Source organism: Spea bombifrons, chromosome 10, assembly GCF_027358695.1.
Source record: "Spea bombifrons isolate aSpeBom1 chromosome 10, aSpeBom1.2.pri, whole genome shotgun sequence".
Taxonomy (NCBI): domain Eukaryota; kingdom Metazoa; phylum Chordata; class Amphibia; order Anura; family Pelobatidae; genus Spea; species Spea bombifrons.
Window position 1 is genome coordinate 13,961,100 of NC_071096.1, and position 20,275 is coordinate 13,981,374.

The following is a 20,275-nucleotide window of genomic DNA, read 5'->3' on the forward strand; positions in this document are numbered from 1 at the left end:
TGAAGTATGCATTATACAGAGCCAGCTCAGTCCTTCACATTGGTGAAACTGAATATTGGTCCAAGTCAGGACCTCTCCCGCTCTCCCTCTAATGAATAAATCCCTTTTTATTAGCCTATATTGAACATTACCTCTATGTAATTTATACGTGGTGTTGATTAGACATTCACACACCCTGTCCAATTTATATACCAGAATAGTAAACACACATGGTGGCGTGTGGTTGTATATGATCTCTCTAAAAACTTTTATTTTGTATCTAGCTAATCAACGTTATAATATCTGCAGAGGAACGATTCCTTTTGTAGGTGGAGGTACTACTTAAATTACAAGTGTCCTTACTGTCCAGAACCACTCTTGAATAGTCCTCAGCCTCACATTCTGATCCCTGACCGTCCGGTACACAGCAGTGACATGCAGAGGGCAGATCAACAATGTGTCTACAGATGGAAATGTTTTGGGTCATTTGGTTTATAGCTTTTCTTCCCCACACTCTAACTGAGCTGATCCCTTTACATTGATTATAGTTGGAGTTCTGTTACTCGTTTTCCCTTTGTCTTCATTGTTTCTGTCTTTTTTATCTTTATCTTTTTTATTTACATCAGAAAAGTATGTACTTATTTCTCAATATATACCAGAGCTACATCCAGGACCAAATTATTGTACTTCCAGCCTGGGAATTTCCACAACTGTCCCAAATCTCATTGAGTCTCAAGCCAGCTTTTCACCTATTTTGCCTTTACATGTATTAAAGTTCTTATATATGGTAGCATTGTTTTGGGTGAGCCTAGTAATACTATGTATACTGACCAGTAAATTGTAACAAGTGTCACAGTTAATAAAGTGGATCTGTCGCCCTGTACTGTTTGGCACCACCGTGCTGCAGGATATGATGTCATATCCAAAAATATTTATTTAAAAGGTTGAAACACGTGGAGGCCGATTCTTTTGAGATATGTCTAATAGGTGGCAACACTCCTGCCCCAGACAAATCAATAACCATTGATAATATCCAGATTTGTAGACATTCTGTGACATAGACGTTAACCCTGGCATTTTTAATTGGATGGTACTCGTAACCTGGTTACATTTTTTGAGATGGGGAATATGAAAATACAGCAGATAGAGATTTATGGATGACATTTTCTCAAATTGCTAAATGCATTATCCATTACTGTGTCAGATATTGATTTATTTAATTGTGAGACAATCTCATCAATGATGTCACGCCCATCAAATGTATAGGTCAAGTTGTGGACCCCATAATTGCATCTTTTACATCAGACAATATGATGTATAATGTTCCTGTGTGTCCTGTGGAATGACTGATTTGTTTTGTTAATCCTAGTTGACTAATTCCTGTGCAATCCAGTGGTTTCCCCTTTTTTGAAATGTAACATATCTGTCACATACTACAACAATCTTTCATAATGCATATAGATACTGTGTGTGACATCAGATGATGGAGATTATAGTTGGAACTTGGAATGCACAGGAAAAAAACAAAAAATATGGAGCAATAAGAAATGTTGCTTATGACTTAAGACTCACCCAAGAAATGTTACCCACGTTGCATGTTGTAGACACAGAACCCAATACCTATAGCTCAGCTTGTATAAAAAACACAATAAGCACATACATTATTCATTTAATGATATCCACTCCTTAAGCCTACACTACCCAATGGTATGCAACCACTTAGATTATACAGATGTATATTGGATCTAAAGGAAAAAGAGCTTTAATATGTATATAGTATTTGGTTTATTATGGGTACACTTGCTAAACATTGGAAGGATAAGTCACGAGCGTTCCTCTGGCATTCCCACAGTATAACTCTTATCTGCTTAGAGGTGGGAAACCCAACTATTGCATGGCGTGAGCAGACTCCACGCTTGGCTCAGTGAGCCCAGCAGAAGGATGGACATTGTGGGTCTCCATATGGCACCAAAATCCTGACAAAATGAGTGGTCCGAGCTGGCCGGATTATACTTCTGCTGTCTTCACAAGACCAAGTAAAGCCAGGCTTTCAGCTTCAGCCGAGATTGCCTCCGCCAGCTATTTTTTGTTCCTACTGATTAGAGAGATCTTTGTATGATTTTGCTCTTTTTTACCTCTGATAAGCTTTCTTATTTGTCCTTATGGTACCTCTGGTAACAAATGTGTTGTTTTTACTTCACTATTGTCACGGATGCGTAGCTCTGTTTGATGTTTTCACCGTTCCTGTATGACAAGGAATCCCAGTGATATTGCTTGATCTGAAAAAGACAGAAACAGGTTATTTGTTGGTGAATGTAAAACAGAACAGCAGATTCCTAACTATTTCTATTCCTTATATATATTATATATACAGGCCCAGACTGGCCATCTGGCACACCAGGCAAATGTTAAGTTGGTCAGTGGCTGATTGGGCCACTTATACCTTTCTTCTCCATATGACCGCTATCTTATGTCAGTTAAGACACTTTCTAAAAGTAATTCTGATTGTGTACAGCATGCTTCTACATTTTTGACTTAGAGTTAGATGTCCAAAGCTTTGTGTCTACTCCAGGGAGCTGCTGACAGGGGTGTTTATATACCTATACCAATCATTTTTAAACTTTAGTTCAGGTCTTATCACAGCGTCATGGGAAGCCAAGGGGGGCAATCCTTAGTTAATAGTGAATTTGCCATTTACTCCCACTTGTGGCATCAATGAGTTGTTGCAAGTGTCCACCAAGTGACCCTCAAATGCTATACTTTGCCACTTTCATCGGTTAATGAATTTACCCCGTTTTTTCTAGAGTACTAATCAAGAATCCTGCCCCATGTAGACAAAGTCTGGATGAGCGTGGAACCATTGCACGTGTATTATTAAACCTGGATAATAGGAAGGAATTGTGTGTAATATGCTGTTGTAATGTGTTTGAGAGGCTTGTTGGAAATGTGCTCGATTTTATTTGTGATAATCTCTGGTTTATAGACTAAACAATTGTACCTCCTGTTATATGGAGCGTAAAGGGAACCAGATCAATTGCATCAATTAGCTGGTAAACATCCGAGTTCTTCATGTATCCGATATTTCTGTAGCATTATAAAAGCTGTCTATTACTTTTGGTGCCTTATTGAATTATTATTTAGTTTATTATAGAGTGTTTTCGGGGCTTTAACCTCTTTGCTATCTTGACTAATTAAATGTTGCGCTATACGCAGTCCATGCTCAGTTCAGATCTGAATGCAGATTAAGTAACATAAAAGTTATATTGGAATTAGAGCTCATACAAGGGGTAGATTACCAGATTAACACATAAAACAGTGTCCGGTTACACCATGGGAACATTCTGATTAGGGTTTCCAGACATCTGATACTTTAGAGATCTCTAAAGGGGCAGTGAAATTAAATGCAAAATAGATATTTGCCAGTGAGATATTTCAGTCTCTTTATCAAGTACCGAACAAGGAGAAAGCACATCCCTTTATGCGGTGTTCATACAGCACATGCTACACCATTCACACAGTACACACACACACACACACACACACACACACCTTTACTGTGTAAATGCCCCAGAAACCACATGCTTGTAGCAGCAACTAATGATGTTTATCAACTGTATGACAGCAACAATAAGACTGTAAAGTCTTGCTTTAATCCACACCATGTATCCTGAATGAGAAGGGGGCACTGGGGTAGGTACACTGCCCTAGTCAAGGGATTATCTTCACAGTAATCGGATTCGGTCTGACCTGTGTGTGCACGTCCCCTGCCGATTCTCTTGTACCTCCTTAATGTCCCTTGTGGGACCCAAATCCCTCGATCCCCTCTTCTTCTTTTCTAGGAGCTCAGTGTGTATCCTGAGTGTGATTGTGTCATTAATACATTAAATTATATAAACACAATTACTGTAATTCATCTGAACGCCTTAATCATATCCGTAGATACCTATCAATAGGTTAAAAGCTATAAAATGTCTTTGCAAAGCCATAGCCCCCAAAACAAAATAATCCTTTCTCAACCTTTGGAAATACTGGGACCAGGACTGGACATGGGATGACAAGGCGGCCAGTGGCTGCCAAATGACGTATAATGTTTTTATAGGCATGTTATGTTTTTATAGTCATGCTATGTGCGTCCACGCAAATTCAGCCAGCCGCCACATACTGCAGGGCCTAATCCGCCAGTGGCTCTACCGGCCACAGGTCTACTGGTGTGCCAGATGGACAGTCTAGGCATGGCAATTCTTTGGATGTTGACTGGAATGAGTGCTAGCTTTCTGTGCTAGTTCTAAGTGCCTTATTTGGGGAAAATGCTGTTCCACATTCATAAAATAATGGAAGAATGGAAGAGCATAAGTATATTCAATACGCTAATGAGACAGAACAAAGTAAAATACCTAAGCGTTAGAAAGCGGGGCCTCTGTCTTGGTGTTGGTGTCGCTCCCAGTGCCATGTGTGTGTCTGCACTTGACTGGTACTGTGAAGGAAGCCTTGTGCCGGTTGACGGAGAAGTTCATTTCAAGGTTGCCTCCACTTCGGGGATAGGGATAAAAACAGGAGCATTGATTTGTTTCTATTCTGAGATTTGAGGAGGTGGGGGTGATGATGGAAGGTGTTAGAGAAATAATGACCAAGGGTGATGTAGTAGATAATTTACTGACGGCAGAGTGCGTGTTCTATGCAAATCCTGAAGTGCTGTCTTTCTGTGACTGCTACACAATGAAAGCCTTTCTGCCAGGATGTAAAACACACAAACAGTACTCGGCTCCCCGGTACAGACAGGATCATCCCATTATCCATATCAATTATCTCCGGCTTTCAATAGGATCAGCCTCGTACTCAGAACAAATCCCCTAAGACACGGCAGTTAGCATGGTCGGCTTAAATGTGCTATCTTTAATATAATAGGTTATATCGTTTGCCCGTTCTATTAGATATAGTTTCCATTAGAAAATGCAGAGCCACGAACAAAGGGTTACTTTTAAACCAACAGTAACAAAAAGCTATTACGATATTAAACCTCACATTGGCAGAGGAGCGATACCGCTAATTCTAGTACAGGTAACCGGTCCAAAAAACCACAACAAGCTTTCTGATTAATTATTATTTTCATTATTATTAGTATCTTGTATTTATATAGCACCAACAACTCATGCAGCACAATACCCAGGGGAGGGCTGGGCCGGGGGGCAGGGGCAATTGCCCCCCAGGCCGCCCGAAATATAATCTAAACGCCCGCTGGGGGCTGATGCCGCCGGCCGGCGCTACTTTAATACTTTTTTTTAAAAATTTAATATGGCAAGCCGGATCGGCTATTAAATGAAAAAAAAATAGTATTAAAGCAGCGCCGGCCGGCGGCATCAGCACCCAGCGGCCGTATGCGATGGCCGCCAAGTGATGGGAGCAGCGTGAGGGGTGAAAGCTCCGCCCCCTCGCACTCACCTTTCACCCCTCACGCTGCTCCCATCACTATGCGGCCATCAGATTGCTGGAAATCGAATCTAAACGGCTGCTGGGTGCTGATGCTGCCGGCCGGCGCTACTTTAATACTTTATTTATTTATTTTTAATATGGCAAGCCGATCCGGCATATTAAATAAATAAAAAAAAGGATTAAAGTAGCTCCGGCCGGTGGCATCAGCACCCAGCGGCCGTTTAGGTAAGTTTTCCAGCAGTCTGAAAGGTGAGGGGTGAAAGGTGAGTGCGAGGGGGCGGAGCCACTTCACGTGACTTGCCCCCCGGGCCTTAGGCTGCCAGCCCTCCCCTGACAATACCTATATTCAAGTCTGCGGCAATGTCCCATTTCCCTACTTACCTCTCCACCAAGTTCTCTTTCTAGTGGAATTTTCCTCCCCTTTCTATAAACGCTTTGTGCAACAGGGTCTCAGCAGAGTGTCCGGCGGTCCCTTCATGCAGAACACATTGACAGTACTTTATTATTAGTTCTGTTTGAAATAAAGCTTCATATATAAAACTATTTATTGTGGGTTTGAAGACATTAACAGCTAAATGTAGATGGCCTTTAATGAAACTCCTATCTGCAGGTTTGCATTAAAGTGCAGCCTACTCTGTGGGGATCGCTCATATTTGATCTGATGCTTGACATTTTCACAAACCACACTGATCATGGCTGACGAGACATAACTACTTCATAAAAACTAATAGCCCGGTATAAAGCCCGCACCCTAATGCATGTTAAAGCACCCGTCATGTCCTCACGCAGAATTTGTACGCAATTAGCCAAGACGTTTTCTTAAAATAAAAACAAACTGATTTTGGATATTCTGTACAGAAACAGAGAAATGCTTAAAGACGGCTACCAACATAGTATCACATATCCTTCCCGACTACCTTAAGACACAATTTAAACTCGCATAAATGATCAGGAATGAAAAGAACCAAAACACACCGAGATAAAAATAAATGATCTTAATGCATTCATTTTGCTGGAGTTTTCGGCCACGCTGGATGTTTCTTCAGACGTAGTTTGACATCAAAGCAACAACAATTTTTGGAATTTTTACCAAGATAATTGGAAACTGGAAAAACAGCAAGCGCTCCTTTTTAAGATACTTGCAGAGACATGAGACAGTCTAATGAAAGAGAAAAATGGGTAAACACAAAAATATGCACTCAGACAAAGACCACTTTCAGGTATTTTACCTAAAAGAAATACCTTGGTGCTTGAAGTGATTTATTGCTAATCTAATTATTTCGAATTTATTATTTCACTAAAATGATACACATGATGATTTAGTGAAACGTCCTCCATAAAGTCTATACCCCGGCTCCAACGCTCACCTCGCACTTCCAATGAGTAATGTGCGCTCGTATAGCGGGGGCGATGAAGGACTAGACGGCACAAATAATCACAATCCATTCTCCCGCATCAGCCCCGTCTTATCGTGTTATGCCTTTGACATTTCTTACCCATTACACATACTTACCCATCTGTTACCCATCAACTTTGATAATGCTGACTTATTTTGAATAACGACCTCTCACGCAGCCATTATTTTGAGTGCTGGTAAAGATGGGATTCAAAGTACTGTAATAAAAGAAATTGAATTAAAAGTGATTAATGGCTAAGAGGATATGAAATGTTAGCTTTCAGGACACCGATTTCTTCTTCAGGTCAGGACATGGATAACAGTGCATCATACACAGCTCATGAAATGCACATATGGCATAAGAACTCCGGCTAGATGAGGTGCGCATGTTTCACTGATCTTGGGATTTCAGTTTAAGAAGAGGTTCCAGCGTAGGATACCGTTTCTTGGTGCTTGAGACCTGACTTAGGCTAGGTTTCCACTTGGGTTTTTGTCCTGCGTTTTTTTCTTGATGAAAAACGCCAAGAAAACTGCCACTGCATTTACCTGCGTTTTGGTGTTTTTTCTGGAGTTTTTTCTGGAGTTTTTTCTGGCGTTTTAGCCTTTCTGTGGAAATTGCTTTTTTTGACCATAGGGAGTTTTTCCAGCCTTTACAAGTTAGAAGTTTCACCCAGCTAAAAGGGATTAGGATAAATGGCAAGTATCTGCCCCCTCCTGATGTCATTTCCTTGGTAGAGTTCTACTTAAACGCCCCGGCGGACCCTTTTGTCTCTTTTCTGTGGTTTGTAAGGCATGCTTTATTCCGAATGTCTGCTCCTCTAGGAAGATTAGGCCCCAAACGATTGTGCAAATTGTTTGCTGTTGCTTTTGGCACGCAGGATCCAGTTAGGTATGTTTGGTTGTAATGGCATGTTTGTTCCCAATGGTGTAAAATTCAATATGAACTTTGTTTTGTGTGAAACTGTTTGTTTCCAGCCTATTTCTCGTAGGACACACAGATACTGGGTCCATCCTCTGCATTGTAACTGTGGAAAAAAACGCCATAAAAAACGCCAAAGCAAAACCCACATGGCTTTTTCATGGCGTTTTTTCTCTCCCATAGACTTCTATTGGAGAAAAACAAGATTTCCTTGCAAAAAACACCAGAGAGTCAACATGCTGCGATTTTGAAAAACTGCCACAGAGCCCAAAAAAGCAGAAAAACGCCAAAGAGGACTGAAAAAACGCCAAACAAAAAAACGCCAAGTGGATATGGCATTGTGCGATTTCCTATTGAAGAACAGCTAACATCTGGCTGCAGCGTTTTTTCACAAAAAAAAACGCTGTGTGGCTGAATTGGCGTTTTTATGGGTGCTTTTAGCAATAAAAAAAAAACAAGTGGAAACCTAGCCTTAAACTGCTCCTCGGTGGCCCAACGAATCATTGTGTTTTAGTGTCCTGTTCTTTATTATTAGGATGTTTTTGTTTTGTTTGTTTTTACTTTTCCCATAACGTTTACTTTGTGAAAGAGCTAAATGACACACAATTCAATTATTCCAGATGTAAAGACTCAGACCCTAACCAGTCCTTGGTCTTGTCTTAGATCGCTTTATGCATGCGTGTTTATATTCCCTCTTTGGCTTACCCTCTACCACTTCTGATGGGAGGCTGTTCCACGCATCTACCACTCTCTCAGTAACGTCAACCAGTGCAGTAGATATTCACTTTATTTAGCGTAGGCAAAGCCTGTTCTTCTCTTTCAACAGAACCTTGAAGAGATGTTTAAAAGAAAAAAAGTCACATGACGAATGTAACAAATAGTGTACAATAATAATATATTTTAATACATAAAATGTTTTTCCACCAAAATAAAAGTCTCGGTATAGCAACATCAAGTGGACTATAATAGGTTTTTAAAATAAATGTATAAAAACTACACAACTCCATTGCTCTAGAATGCTGCTATATAACTTGGGAAATCCTTGTGTTACGTTAAGTGCACGTGCTCAGCGTCATATCCAGAGGTTGTGTTTGGGAAATAGATGTATGAGGGCTGTCCGCATTGCTGCAGAGGTTGAAGGGGTGGGGGGTCAGCCTGTCAGTGCTCAGACCAAATGCCGCACACTGCATCAAATGGGTCTGCATGGCTGTTGTCCAGAAGGAAGCCTCTTCTAAAGATGATGCAGAAGAAAGCCAGCAAACAGTTGGCTGAAGACAAGTAGGCTAAGGACATGGATTACTGGAACCGTGTCCTGTGGTCCGATGAGACCAAGATAAACTTATTTGGTTCAGATGGTAACAAGCGTGTGTGGCGGTAACCAGACGAGGAGTACAAAGACAAGCTTGTCTTGCCTATAGTCAAGCATGGTGGTGGAAGTGTCATGGTCTGGGCCTGCATGAGTGCTGCCGGCACTGGGGAGCTACAGTTCATTGAGGGAACCATGAATGCCAACATGTACTGTGATATACTGAAGCAGAGCATGGTCCCCTCCCTTCAGAGACTGGGCCTCAGGGCAGTATTCAAACATGAGAATGACGCCAACCACACCTCCAAGACGACCACTGCCTTGCTAAAGAAGATGATGGTAAAGGCGATGGACTGGCCAAACATGTCTCCAGACCTAAACCATATTGACCATCTGTGGGGCATCCTCAAACGGAAGGTGGGGGAGTGCAAGGTCTATAACATCCACCAGCTCCGTGATGTCATCATGGAGGAGTGGAAGAAGACCTGTGAAGCTCTGTGAATTGACACTTTGGGCCCAATTTGGGCATTTCCACTTAGGGGTGTACTCACTTTTGTTGCCAAGGTTTTAGACATTAATGGCTGTGTGTTGTGTTATTTTGAGGGGACAGCAAATTTGCACAATTTATACAGGCTGTACACTCACTACTTTACATTGTAGCAGAGTGTCATTTTTTCAGTGTTGTCACGTGAAAAGATATAATAAAATATTTACAAAATGTGAGGGGTGTACTCACTTTTGTGAGATACTGTACAGTATATATATATTTATGCCATAAATGTATCAACAATATCTGTGTATGAGAAACATCAGATGTTCACTCACAATTAAAAAGGTAATATTTTTATAAAAAATTGATTTACCCAAAAATTCTTATATTACATTTGTGTTCACAGTCCCACATATTCTGGTTAACACTTAAACGTTCAATCCCATCCTCAATTCACTATATATATATATATATATATATATATATATATATTAGAGCTGAAACAACGAATCGATAAAATCGATAATAATCGATAACGGAAATCGTTGTCGACGATTTCCGTTATCGATTAATCGAGTGATCGATTCGTCGTTGGAGCACTAGGCTCCTTTTACTTACCTCCGCCTGCGTTCCCCGGTTCTACTCCACGCTCTGCAGTCTCCGCCTTCTTCATGCTACGTGACGACGGAGGTGACGCGCGTCTACTATCAAGTTTGAAGTGGAACAAGTTCGTAGCGGAGGTAAGTACTCTTTATGTCTATTGTCTGTGCGAATGTTTATGTGCGAGACTAGAGAGAGAGAGAGAGAGAGAGAGAGAGAGAGAGAGACTGGGTGCAGAGCAGAGTGGGGTGCAGGGTGTGAGACTGGGTGCAGAGCAGAGTGGGGGTGGGGGGGCAGGGCAGGGTGTGAGACTGGGTGCAGGGCAGAGTGGGGGTGGGGATGCAGGGCAGAGTGGGGGTGGGGGCACAGTGCAAGTTGTTTTTAACATCTAGTTCTTAAAATTATTTTAAATAAACGAAAAATTTGCATATTGTTTTTTTTATCCGATTAATCGATTAATCGAACAAATAATCGGCCAACTAATCGATTATTAAAATAATCGTTAGTTGCAGCCCTAATATATATATACACACACGTGAGATGTGATTATATGGATATTGACATTTCTGTGAAACTGAAAACTGTGCAATTTGAGTTAAAAGGTAAGTACGATTATTATCATTTTTTATATGCAAAACCCATGGATTAACTATATAAAAAAATCTTATTTGGCAAACATGCTTTTTTTATCGTGAGACTGAGATTAATTCCCTGAGAAGTAAAACCTGCCAATCATTATTATCGGCCTTGCTGTGTATATTTTTTTAAGACGCTTGTAATTGTTGGCCCCAGTAATGGGGGAATCGGACATGTTCTTGCTCTGATATTTTGGCCACATTGCCCATTATAACAAAGATGCTACTTATTGTTTCAAGCCCCGATTTTGTTGCTAAATGTGTCTGGTGGATATAAATCCTCAAAGTGGCCGTATGATTCAGGTTATTATCTGCTTTGTGTGGTGGAAGCGGGCTTTCCTGGTAATGACTTCTCTTGACCTCCATGCAGGAGGGGAACTTAAGTATGAAAGCACCCACAGCTTTCCATATGGAGGCTGTTTTGAAGTCAGAATGCTGGGAGAGAAGTGTTATTATCTGGAGCATCAGAGCCTAGCTGGGGTTATTATATGGTGGATGGCTGTAGTCATTAGCACAGCGTTGTGGAGTCTGTCTAGTAGGGATCCACTTAAAGCTCGTTCTCTTTCAGGAGAAATACATTACATTAACCGATTCAGCAGAGAAGGTGGTATGTGACGCGTTAGGGAACTCTGACCACCAGCTCCTGTGGCTACTATCCCCTTGGAGCTTGGTCAGCTATACAGCGGACTTTTGTTTGTCTCATGTGGTCATAAAGCAATATAACATTCGGACCACACTTTTTACGGAAAACTGACATTTGTTTTTAATATAACTTTTAAAATTAATTCAGCTAATCCAGCCGTGAGCGGTTACATAGATTTTACAGCCTTTTAATCATAATCCTGCAGGGAATCAGTTTGCGGTTATATGATTTCTACGGTGTGCCCTTGCTTGGGAGCCACTCGAGTTTCAGCTTTCTCGTGCCTTTAGAGGACACGTCTCTATTGATAGTCTGATCCTGCCACAAGGACAGTCCAGAGCCAAAATGTGAGGCAACAATGCTAGACGTATGTTTTAGCCTTCACAAGCCTCTTCAGTGAGGTCCGGTTAGTATCCCTTTAGATGAAAGAAAGCAAGGAGGTCCACGTCTGGACTCATCTTTTCATCTGGGGTTGGCCCCGAGACCATTTTGGTTCTTGACTGCCCTTGCAGGATCAGACTGATATGTAGGTGGAGATTTTGTTCTCTGTAATGGCACAAAACTTGAGATGCTCCCTAGCAGGGATGCCGCGTAAAACAGGCTGTGAAATGGCTGCCCAGCCTCAGTGAGTTCATCTTAAAGTAATTTTGTATCTTATTGCTTGATTAGTTACCAGTAGAAACTGGGAGCGTGTATGAAAAAGTGTGAGCTTTGGAAGCTGTAGCTTCAGATAAGAAAACATCTCCCGTTCCCTTCATATTCAGCATCGATGAAAAAAATGAAGATGCGGTATAACAAAGTACGTGGACAGGTCTCTGTAGTAATGACCTTCTGGAAAAAGAAAACCTGTCACATCTCTGCTGCTACTCCGTTAAAATAGGTGACTATTACGGATACGTCGTTTGTAAAATGTTTGGTTTTTGTACTTGTCACTAGAAGGATCATTGAGGCTTCACCTTGGACGATGTACCTCCCCATTACTGTCTGCGTGAGAGAGGGTGGTAGGTGTGTGGACTGCCTTAGAAATGACCTCAATTAATATTTTATTACACTTCATCCTGGATCACCATCAGCGTGCACTAAAAGTGTTTTCTGAGCTGGCCTCGCTTCAGTAAGCATCTCCAAGTTACGTTCTTATATGGGTCAGACATGCACAATGTCCTCTGCCGGTGAGCTTCTAGCAATACTTCAGATGCTTGAAGGTGTGCTTCACGTTTTGAAGCAATAAGAAGTACTTTACTCAGCCTTTTTAAATTATGTGCATTTACCTGAATGTTTCTTTTTTTTTGTTATTTATAATGAAATGGCACTCGCTGGTATAATAGAAAGTATAGAGGCTGTGATGTGTTATTTTACAAAAAGTCACCTGAATGTTTTTAGCATCCTTGGAGTCATAAAGAAAAGTGGCTTTTCCTCAGCAGCTTTGAGCCGTATTCGCAAGATCCAGTAAGAGGGTAATTGAACCTGGATAACTATAGGGTGTGTTATAGAGTACTGGCTTTTCCAATCTTTCTTCCAGGAACTCGTGGGAATTGCAGTACAGCAAAAAGAAAAAAAATCCCTGTACCCTGAAAAATGGTGAATAATGACTTGAACGGCCATCCCCTGCAGGGCTGTGCTCCACTAGGTTTCAGCCCCCGGTTTAGATTAGCAGCTGCATGGGTTTGGGTGTCTGTTACGCATTATAGGAAATATTTGAATTGGAAATCCATTTAGAAACTGTGCGAGGAAATCTTCTCTCCGTCAGTTTGGAAATGAACTAAAACGCCAATCTGTGACGTTGCCGTGGTGGTAGAGGGGACTTTAATGAACTCATTAATACGGTGAATACTTAGTCTGAATGAACAGTATGACCGCAGGGCCCTCACTTGTGAATAAATGAGTGCTAGCTTATGCTTGAGCATAACCCCCAATATCTGCAATGACAAAAACACTTTTATCTAATTTTGTCCCAAAAATACTTCCTTTATCTGCAGACCAGGTGGCTACCGTTGTCAGTCATGTGACACCGCACTGACCAGATGCTAATGAAACCCTTCTTGTCCAATGAAATCCTTTCCTCCATAAACTGTCAATCGTCAGTGTCGACTAGGTGATTGACACTGGGCCATTCTATTTTTTTTCCCCCACGTATAAGAAGAAGTCATGGTGTTTGATTTAGTAGATTGGGCTAAGATAACAGATAAAGGGGTGATATGCAGCTTCCTGAAACGAGCCATGTTTTCTTTTTTGTTAACAAGCATACTTTTTTTCCCAAGACTTTTAATGTGATACAAGTACCAGAAAGTTTTAGTGGAGATCCCCTGAGTGCGGGTCATTACTGCGCAGAAACGATGCGACCTGCATTTTGCAAACTTGTGTCACAATCAGCAGTAAGGGAAAGTAAGTTGCTTTATTGGGACAAAATTAGCTTCAACAGCTACACAGATTTTTATTCTCTAATAGATCATTTTTATGAATCGCTGCTTTGTTTCCACAACACTCCTGTTGTGAAACGCCTGCATCTTTGTTGCTAGTGTTTTCTTATAAGTATTTCATCACATGAATGTATTGGGGGATGTACTAAAAACATTAGTCACTGAAAGTGTACGGGGTGCAAGTGTATTCTACACAGCAATGATTTCGTATTTGTTGCTTGCCTTTTTTCCCTCTTTGCTGGTTTTATATCATGCCAGCATTTTGTTTTACGAGTATTTTACTTTCCTCAGATGAAGTGCACGTTGTGTTTTATGTTAATTTAGTCCGAGTCTTTAAAACAGAGTTAGGGTTCATTTGGTGAGCTTCTTGGTCTGATGATGAGTGACTCGGTAGATGCTTTCCTCCAAAATGGGCAGAGCATTTTACTGAATTTTAAAATGTTAACACAAGTAACACTAGTAAATTCAGCCTCATGTGCAATAACAATGATAGATCAAAGCAGCGGGTTTAAGCCCTAGACCGTGCTGTGTGAGGAGCCTGGCTGACGCCCCTGTGTTCTTATCCGGCTTCATGCGTCGCCGTTGGCTGTGTAGATAGATCTGAAGTCTGTTCTTCGTTGCTGGTGGATTCAGTGGTCTGTTTGCGCTGCTGTTGTCCTCTGTAATTCTCTGCAGCTGTTTATCATTGCAGAGTCCTCCAGCGTCCCGTGACAGTCCAGAGTACTGTGACCTCTCGTGTATGAAGAGCTGTCTCTGAATGCCCAGTGCCACCATAATAATTTATATCAACAAAACCCCCATCCCAGTATAACCAGCTGCAAAATCAGGAGAGAATACACATTCTCTCATAGATTAACATTTTGTGACCATTGTGTGTGACCGAGGTGTACATAGACAGTCAGTCAATGGCTGCTATACATCCCCGTTATCACTATACACTCCAGCTTAGTTGTTTCTTTGAAAAGGCAGCGTTATAATTTCAGAATTAACCATTACACAACAGTGTGTAATTATCAAAGTATTAGAGTGTACAGATACTCAACACTATTAGACAACGCAGCGTATAATTACGGGGGGGGTGAAGGAATATATTTAGCACTGTTATATGATGCAAATTGTAATTATAAGAAACTAAATGTCTGTATAGATAATTTGTTTCAGACTATTTATTTTCTTTATGGGTATAGCTAATGATCTTGTGGGGGAGCAATGGCCTTCATGGCACTTGTCTCTTTGAGGACACTCGTCCTGGACCCTGTTAGTAAAGATTAAGGGATATTTGACCAATGGCTATGCTTTTGATTGACCAGCAAGCAATACATGACACGGGACTAGAACAATCATCAATTGTACTGCTCTGATTCAATGAAAAACTATAGCGATAAAGTTAAAACATTTTTCATGGAGTGCAAAAGAGGCAAACACCTTGCGTTAGAGGACCCTGTGACATTCTGCCCTGGTTTCCTGGCTCCTGTATTGTGCTTTCAGGTTTTTGGACTGTTCCTACTTCAGCCTCTAGTGGCCGCTCTGCCTATGTTTCTGCTCTCCTCCTTTTGTTGTCACCTGGCCTCGTTACCTGCTGCCCTGCAGTATAAAGGGCTGTAGTAATAGGACCGTTTTGCCCTGGTCCTGTTCCTGAATTATTCCTGGCTTCCTTTTGTACCTGATTCTGTATTGCTCCTGCCTTCAGCCCTGCGAGTGGGCTTCCTGTCGTGTGCCCAGCCTGAGGGCTCCCAGCAGCATGTCCAGTCCGGTGCTCTGCCAGTGAGCTTCCAGTCGTGTGCCCTGCCGGGGGGCTTCTATTTCAGCATCAGCCTTGCCAGTTCCAGTCCCGCACTTCTGTCTGCTGTGTGCCTGTCTACCTTGCACCATGAATCGCAGTGTACAAACAGACAACGCTATCCCTGCACCGAGGCCCCTCGCTAACCTGCTTACCCAGTGTGTGACAGACCCTGACATCTGTCCATTGGGCCCGCTCAACAGGCAGCATAGTCCGGTGACGGTCAGTGCAACCACCGGCACCAACTTCTTCTAATGCTGTCTCCCTCGCGTCCTTTGTACGCCCTACTGTTGGAGAGATATGATGTTATATTCCAGTGAAGATAAAGCTCTTTTTTAAGAGCTTAGACTAGACTGCTTAGCGGAAGAGTGTGTACCATATTGTTCTGCTGCCCTAAAACATATAGGTGTGTATAAAAATAACAGAAAATTGTGGAAATTAAATGCATCATTCTGCTACTACATGTCTGAGTTCCATAATTTGTTATAAATAGATCAAAGTCACATTGAAATGTCCTACCTTGAGTCACGTGTCCAACCACATCTCCTACAATAAGTGTCCCTCTGGCCGCTTAAAATGGTGAGATATCAGGGCTACCTGGGCAGGGCTGAGTGGGAAATAAAGCCAGCCCATGAAATCATTGAATATCAGCAACCTATTTCATGGTGACATTTTCAGGGCTCTGCCATCTTTGTCCCCAAACATCTAGTCAGTTACTCCAGATGGTCTTTGCCATCTTTGCCACCAAACAGCTTATCAGCCCCCCCCAAACAGAAGAGCAAACAGTGGGGCTTATAAATGCCAGCTCCGCACTTCCTGGTAACAATATTTAAACTTTGTCCCTGCATGCGCAATCTGCTGATTTATATACAGAGTTAAATATCCAGGCTAATTATAAGGTGTGGCGTGTTCAATGCAGTGTCAATGCCCTTGCAGTAGTTTGCAGAGAACCAAGTGCATGGTGTGAAGAACACCTAATAAAAGTGCTTCCCCTTAGATCTGATAAGGGACTCGTGGCGAATGATTAAATCGCTGTTTCTCATTCCCATACACTAAAAAGACATTGATTCTTCGTCACAAGCAGACCTTCCCAATGTCACATGCCGCCTTTTTGTGCACTGCAGCTTTTGTTCTGGGTAATTGGTACTATCTTCCCATCAAAGCTCTTCATTGTGCGCAGCGATAACAAGGTGTTATCTATAGACAGACTGATACAGGCCAAAAGAAGCTGCTCAGAAGCAGTTCTGTCACCGTTGCTGCGCATGAAACCTGTCTCAGACTGGACCCCTGAGCTGTGTCAGAGAGCAGGGGGCAGGCGTGACAGAAAGTTCAGCCGCTGCAGAGTTCCTTGGAGACAGACCAACAAACCATACATTACGAGTAAACGAGACTGTCTCAAATGTGGAAAAGAGGGTCAGCTGGAAATAGCTTGGACGTGGTACGCAAACATTTTATGGGTGGGCACATGTCTATTTAGAAAGAGAATGCCTATAGGGGTTGTCACATTGTTATTGATTGTTAGTCTTATACAGTACACGTACGCCCATATTCTTGCTTTCTGTTCAATCTAAACATGGACCATTGCTTAAGTTTATGGCTGGCCAATCAATGGGCACCCGTGTCTTTCAACATTTTTCCATGTATAGGATATTTTTGCTTTTATACATGTATGTTAGTCATAGATTGTGCTGTTGCTGTGTAGTCAGAGCTAAAGCAAAGTCCGCTGAACCAATGTTATTGTTAGCTTCCATATAAATAGAGCATGACATACAAGGTTCTCGGAGGATCCTTTGTAAGCCACCTCGGAGTCCTACAATGCTTAACGGGATCAGTAAGGACAGTGGCGTGAACAAATATATTTACTTTTATTCATATTTTACCTGTCCTTCCTTATCCTCTGTGGCATAATCTGTATAACTGTAGCAATAAATGAAACTCCCTGTATGAAATGCAATGTTTTATAGACATTCAATAATTACAGGGACACTCCAGCCATCATATGAACCTTATTAGTCCCTTTAAGTGTCCATGGTCTCTAGCAAATGCAGAGGGACGTTCCGCACATTCTCCTATATTCATTTTTTTCTTTGCTTTTTTTCTGAACACATCTCATGACGCGTCATCTACTTACAGCTGAGTTAGGGGGTCTATTGCGACCCCTGTGAAAATGTCTGATTTCAATGGCAGGGCTTTGCTGCCAAGGAGCGTCAGGCCACTGAGAAAGAGGGGGGCTTCTGTTTGAGTTAAGTGATTGTATTTAAATTTTTTGTAAATATATAACTCATAAAATACTTTAATATGTATTCTGTAGTGGGCATGTCGGGGACAGTAAACTTTTAAGCACTGGCCCGAGTGGATTTCTGCATATCTATATATGACTATAGGCGCTTCTTTGTGAGCAAGCAGGTTCAGACATCCGAGTCTGGGCTTGCTTATACATTTTGGAAAGCCGGCCACGTGATCAATAATAGGATGACACTTATGGTATTAGCTCTCCTTCCGACATGCAGTATTAAACACTATACAGGTCAATGAGGTAGTAAACGTTGAGTGTATGTGTGCAAAATGTTTATTTTTCTTCTCTTTTCAGATTGATAGATATGCTCAGCAGGACCTGAAGAAGGGTCTTCATTTGTATGGGACAGAAGGCAACATTGGCCTCACCAATGCATGGAGCATCATTCAGACAGATGTACGTTGAAAACCTTAACTTGGATGAGTAATAACATTAGTTAGCAAGCCTTTTAATGTAAAAAAAATCAACATTGAGTAGCTTAATATTACAATATAGTGATGATTTCTTTGTGGATCGGTAATGTATGTTAGTAAATCCACAAATGAAGTCGCCGTTTGGGAATGTCTATAATGTGAGAAAGAGAAATGCTTTTGTTGCTTAGAAAAAGCAATTGAGATTTTTGTTAGTGAATCATTGTAATGACATGTTTACATGCTACAGAGTCAATCATCTGTATTGCAAGCCGTATCACTACAGAGATCAATCTACTGGATACAGGAATAGATTTCCATATAAATGTATCTTCTTTGACGATAGTAGAAAAATACTTACAGTGAGTTAAATGGCTGTTTGGAAGTGATCAGCCACAGATAATGTTGCAAAGTCACTTGGCTTTGTAAATGATTTTGGATATCACTTAAGTTGTTAATTTGAGAACTTAACTGAGAAAAAACATTTAGCTAAGCCCTGGATAATGCACGGGTGAGAGAACGTGTAAATTAAATGTTTTATCTCATCTGCAACCACATGCATACCACCCCAACATTGCCAGTGCCCGAAATAGGACATCAATTTTTTTTTTGGGGGGGGTAGGACCATCAGTACCTTTACAGTCAGTCCCCTAGTGTATTATGAAAAGCGTTGTGATAGATATCAGGAATAGGGGATACATCAGATGGGCTGCCAGTGTATGGTTATGGGGTAGGTACAAAGAGGCTATTTATTTCTGTGGGTTTGGTGCCAGATCACCCTTTGGTTTGAAAAGGGTGTTTATCCAATGGGCACAGGTGTTTAACGCGGTCGGTATTTGTATTTGCAGTTCCGATGCTGTGGGGTGGCTAATTATACAGACTGGTTTGAGGTGTACAACGCCACCCGTGTTCCAGATTCCTGCTGCCTAGAATTCAGTGAAAACTGTGGCCTCCACTCTCCGGGCACCTGGTGGAAAGCGGTAAGTTACCAACACTCAGCATAACTAGTAAAAGAGCTAGCATTCTACAATGTGACCCAAATTTTACAGTTGTGTGAAATATTTGCCCTCGGTATATTTTTTTGTATTAGTGCACATTTTTTTTATAAGAATATTAGATCTTAGAAAGTGAACATAAGTAAAGAACCGACACATAACAGAATTGTAATACTTATTTCATTTATTAATTTAAAAAAAATTAAGGAACTCCCAGTACTCCAGTGGCAAAAAAGTAATCTCAATCTTAGACACTTAACCACCTTTAGTAGAAATAACTGCTTGATAATTATAGTTATTGATCAGTCTTTCACAGCCTTGTGGGTGAATTGTATCTTATTCCTACACGCAGAAATTCATGAAGTTACATTTGTGGGTTTTTAGGGTAGATAGATGTTTCATTCAATAAAGGCAAGTTCACAGGTCCTCATGCAGAACAGCATCCCCAACCCATGACATTGCCACCAACATGCTTGCGGATTGGTATGAGGCTTATAATGTGGGAAGCAGCTTTAGCTTTACACCAGACATAAAAACACTTTTCACTGTAGAACAATGTTTAAAACTCTCGAGGAGCATGCTCTAGATGATCTTAGAAAGCTTTCTGCTTTGCTTCTCTACCACGAATCCTATGGTTGTCCGGTGTCTTTCTGACAGCAGAGTCATAACACTGACCTTAGTTTAGAGGAGAAGCCTGCAGATCCCTGGATGTTGTTCTAGGGGCTGTTGTGATTTTACACTTTTTAGGCAGAATGCCAATTGGGTTGCGCTTACAGACTGCGCATATAATACCTACTGCCTCAAACTTTGCAGTCCATTGTTCTCTCAGGCTCCTTCTGAATAATAATGACCAAAACAATGTGAAAAAATATCAATGATGCAGACATGGGGCAGATACATTTTCACACAATTGTATGCTGATATAGGAGGAGCTAGGAACCCAACAGGTTTCAGATTTATTCATGTAGTGTACTCATCAAGA

At 41.4% G+C, this 20,275-nt stretch overlaps 2 protein-coding genes across 4 annotated transcripts in view; one reads left to right on the forward strand and one right to left on the reverse strand.

The window, feature by feature from the left end:
* The window catches only part of TSPAN4 (tetraspanin 4), a 118,556-nt gene that overhangs the window by 93,812 nt on the left and 4,469 nt on the right, over positions 1-20,275 (forward strand). For all 3 annotated transcript variants that reach the window (XM_053448625.1, XM_053448624.1, XM_053448623.1), the window contains 2 exons: positions 18,183-18,284; positions 19,147-19,278. In XM_053448625.1, the coding sequence (XP_053304600.1) occupies positions 18,183-18,284; positions 19,147-19,278 (234 nt within the window). The remainder of the gene's footprint in view (positions 1-18,182; positions 18,285-19,146; positions 19,279-20,275) is intronic.
* CHID1 (chitinase domain containing 1) overlaps positions 15,819-20,275 on the reverse strand; it is a 138,903-nt gene continuing 134,446 nt past the window's right edge. The window contains exon 14 of the mRNA XM_053448620.1: positions 15,819-15,876. The gene's annotated coding sequence lies outside the window, so the exon portion shown is untranslated. The remainder of the gene's footprint in view (positions 15,877-20,275) is intronic.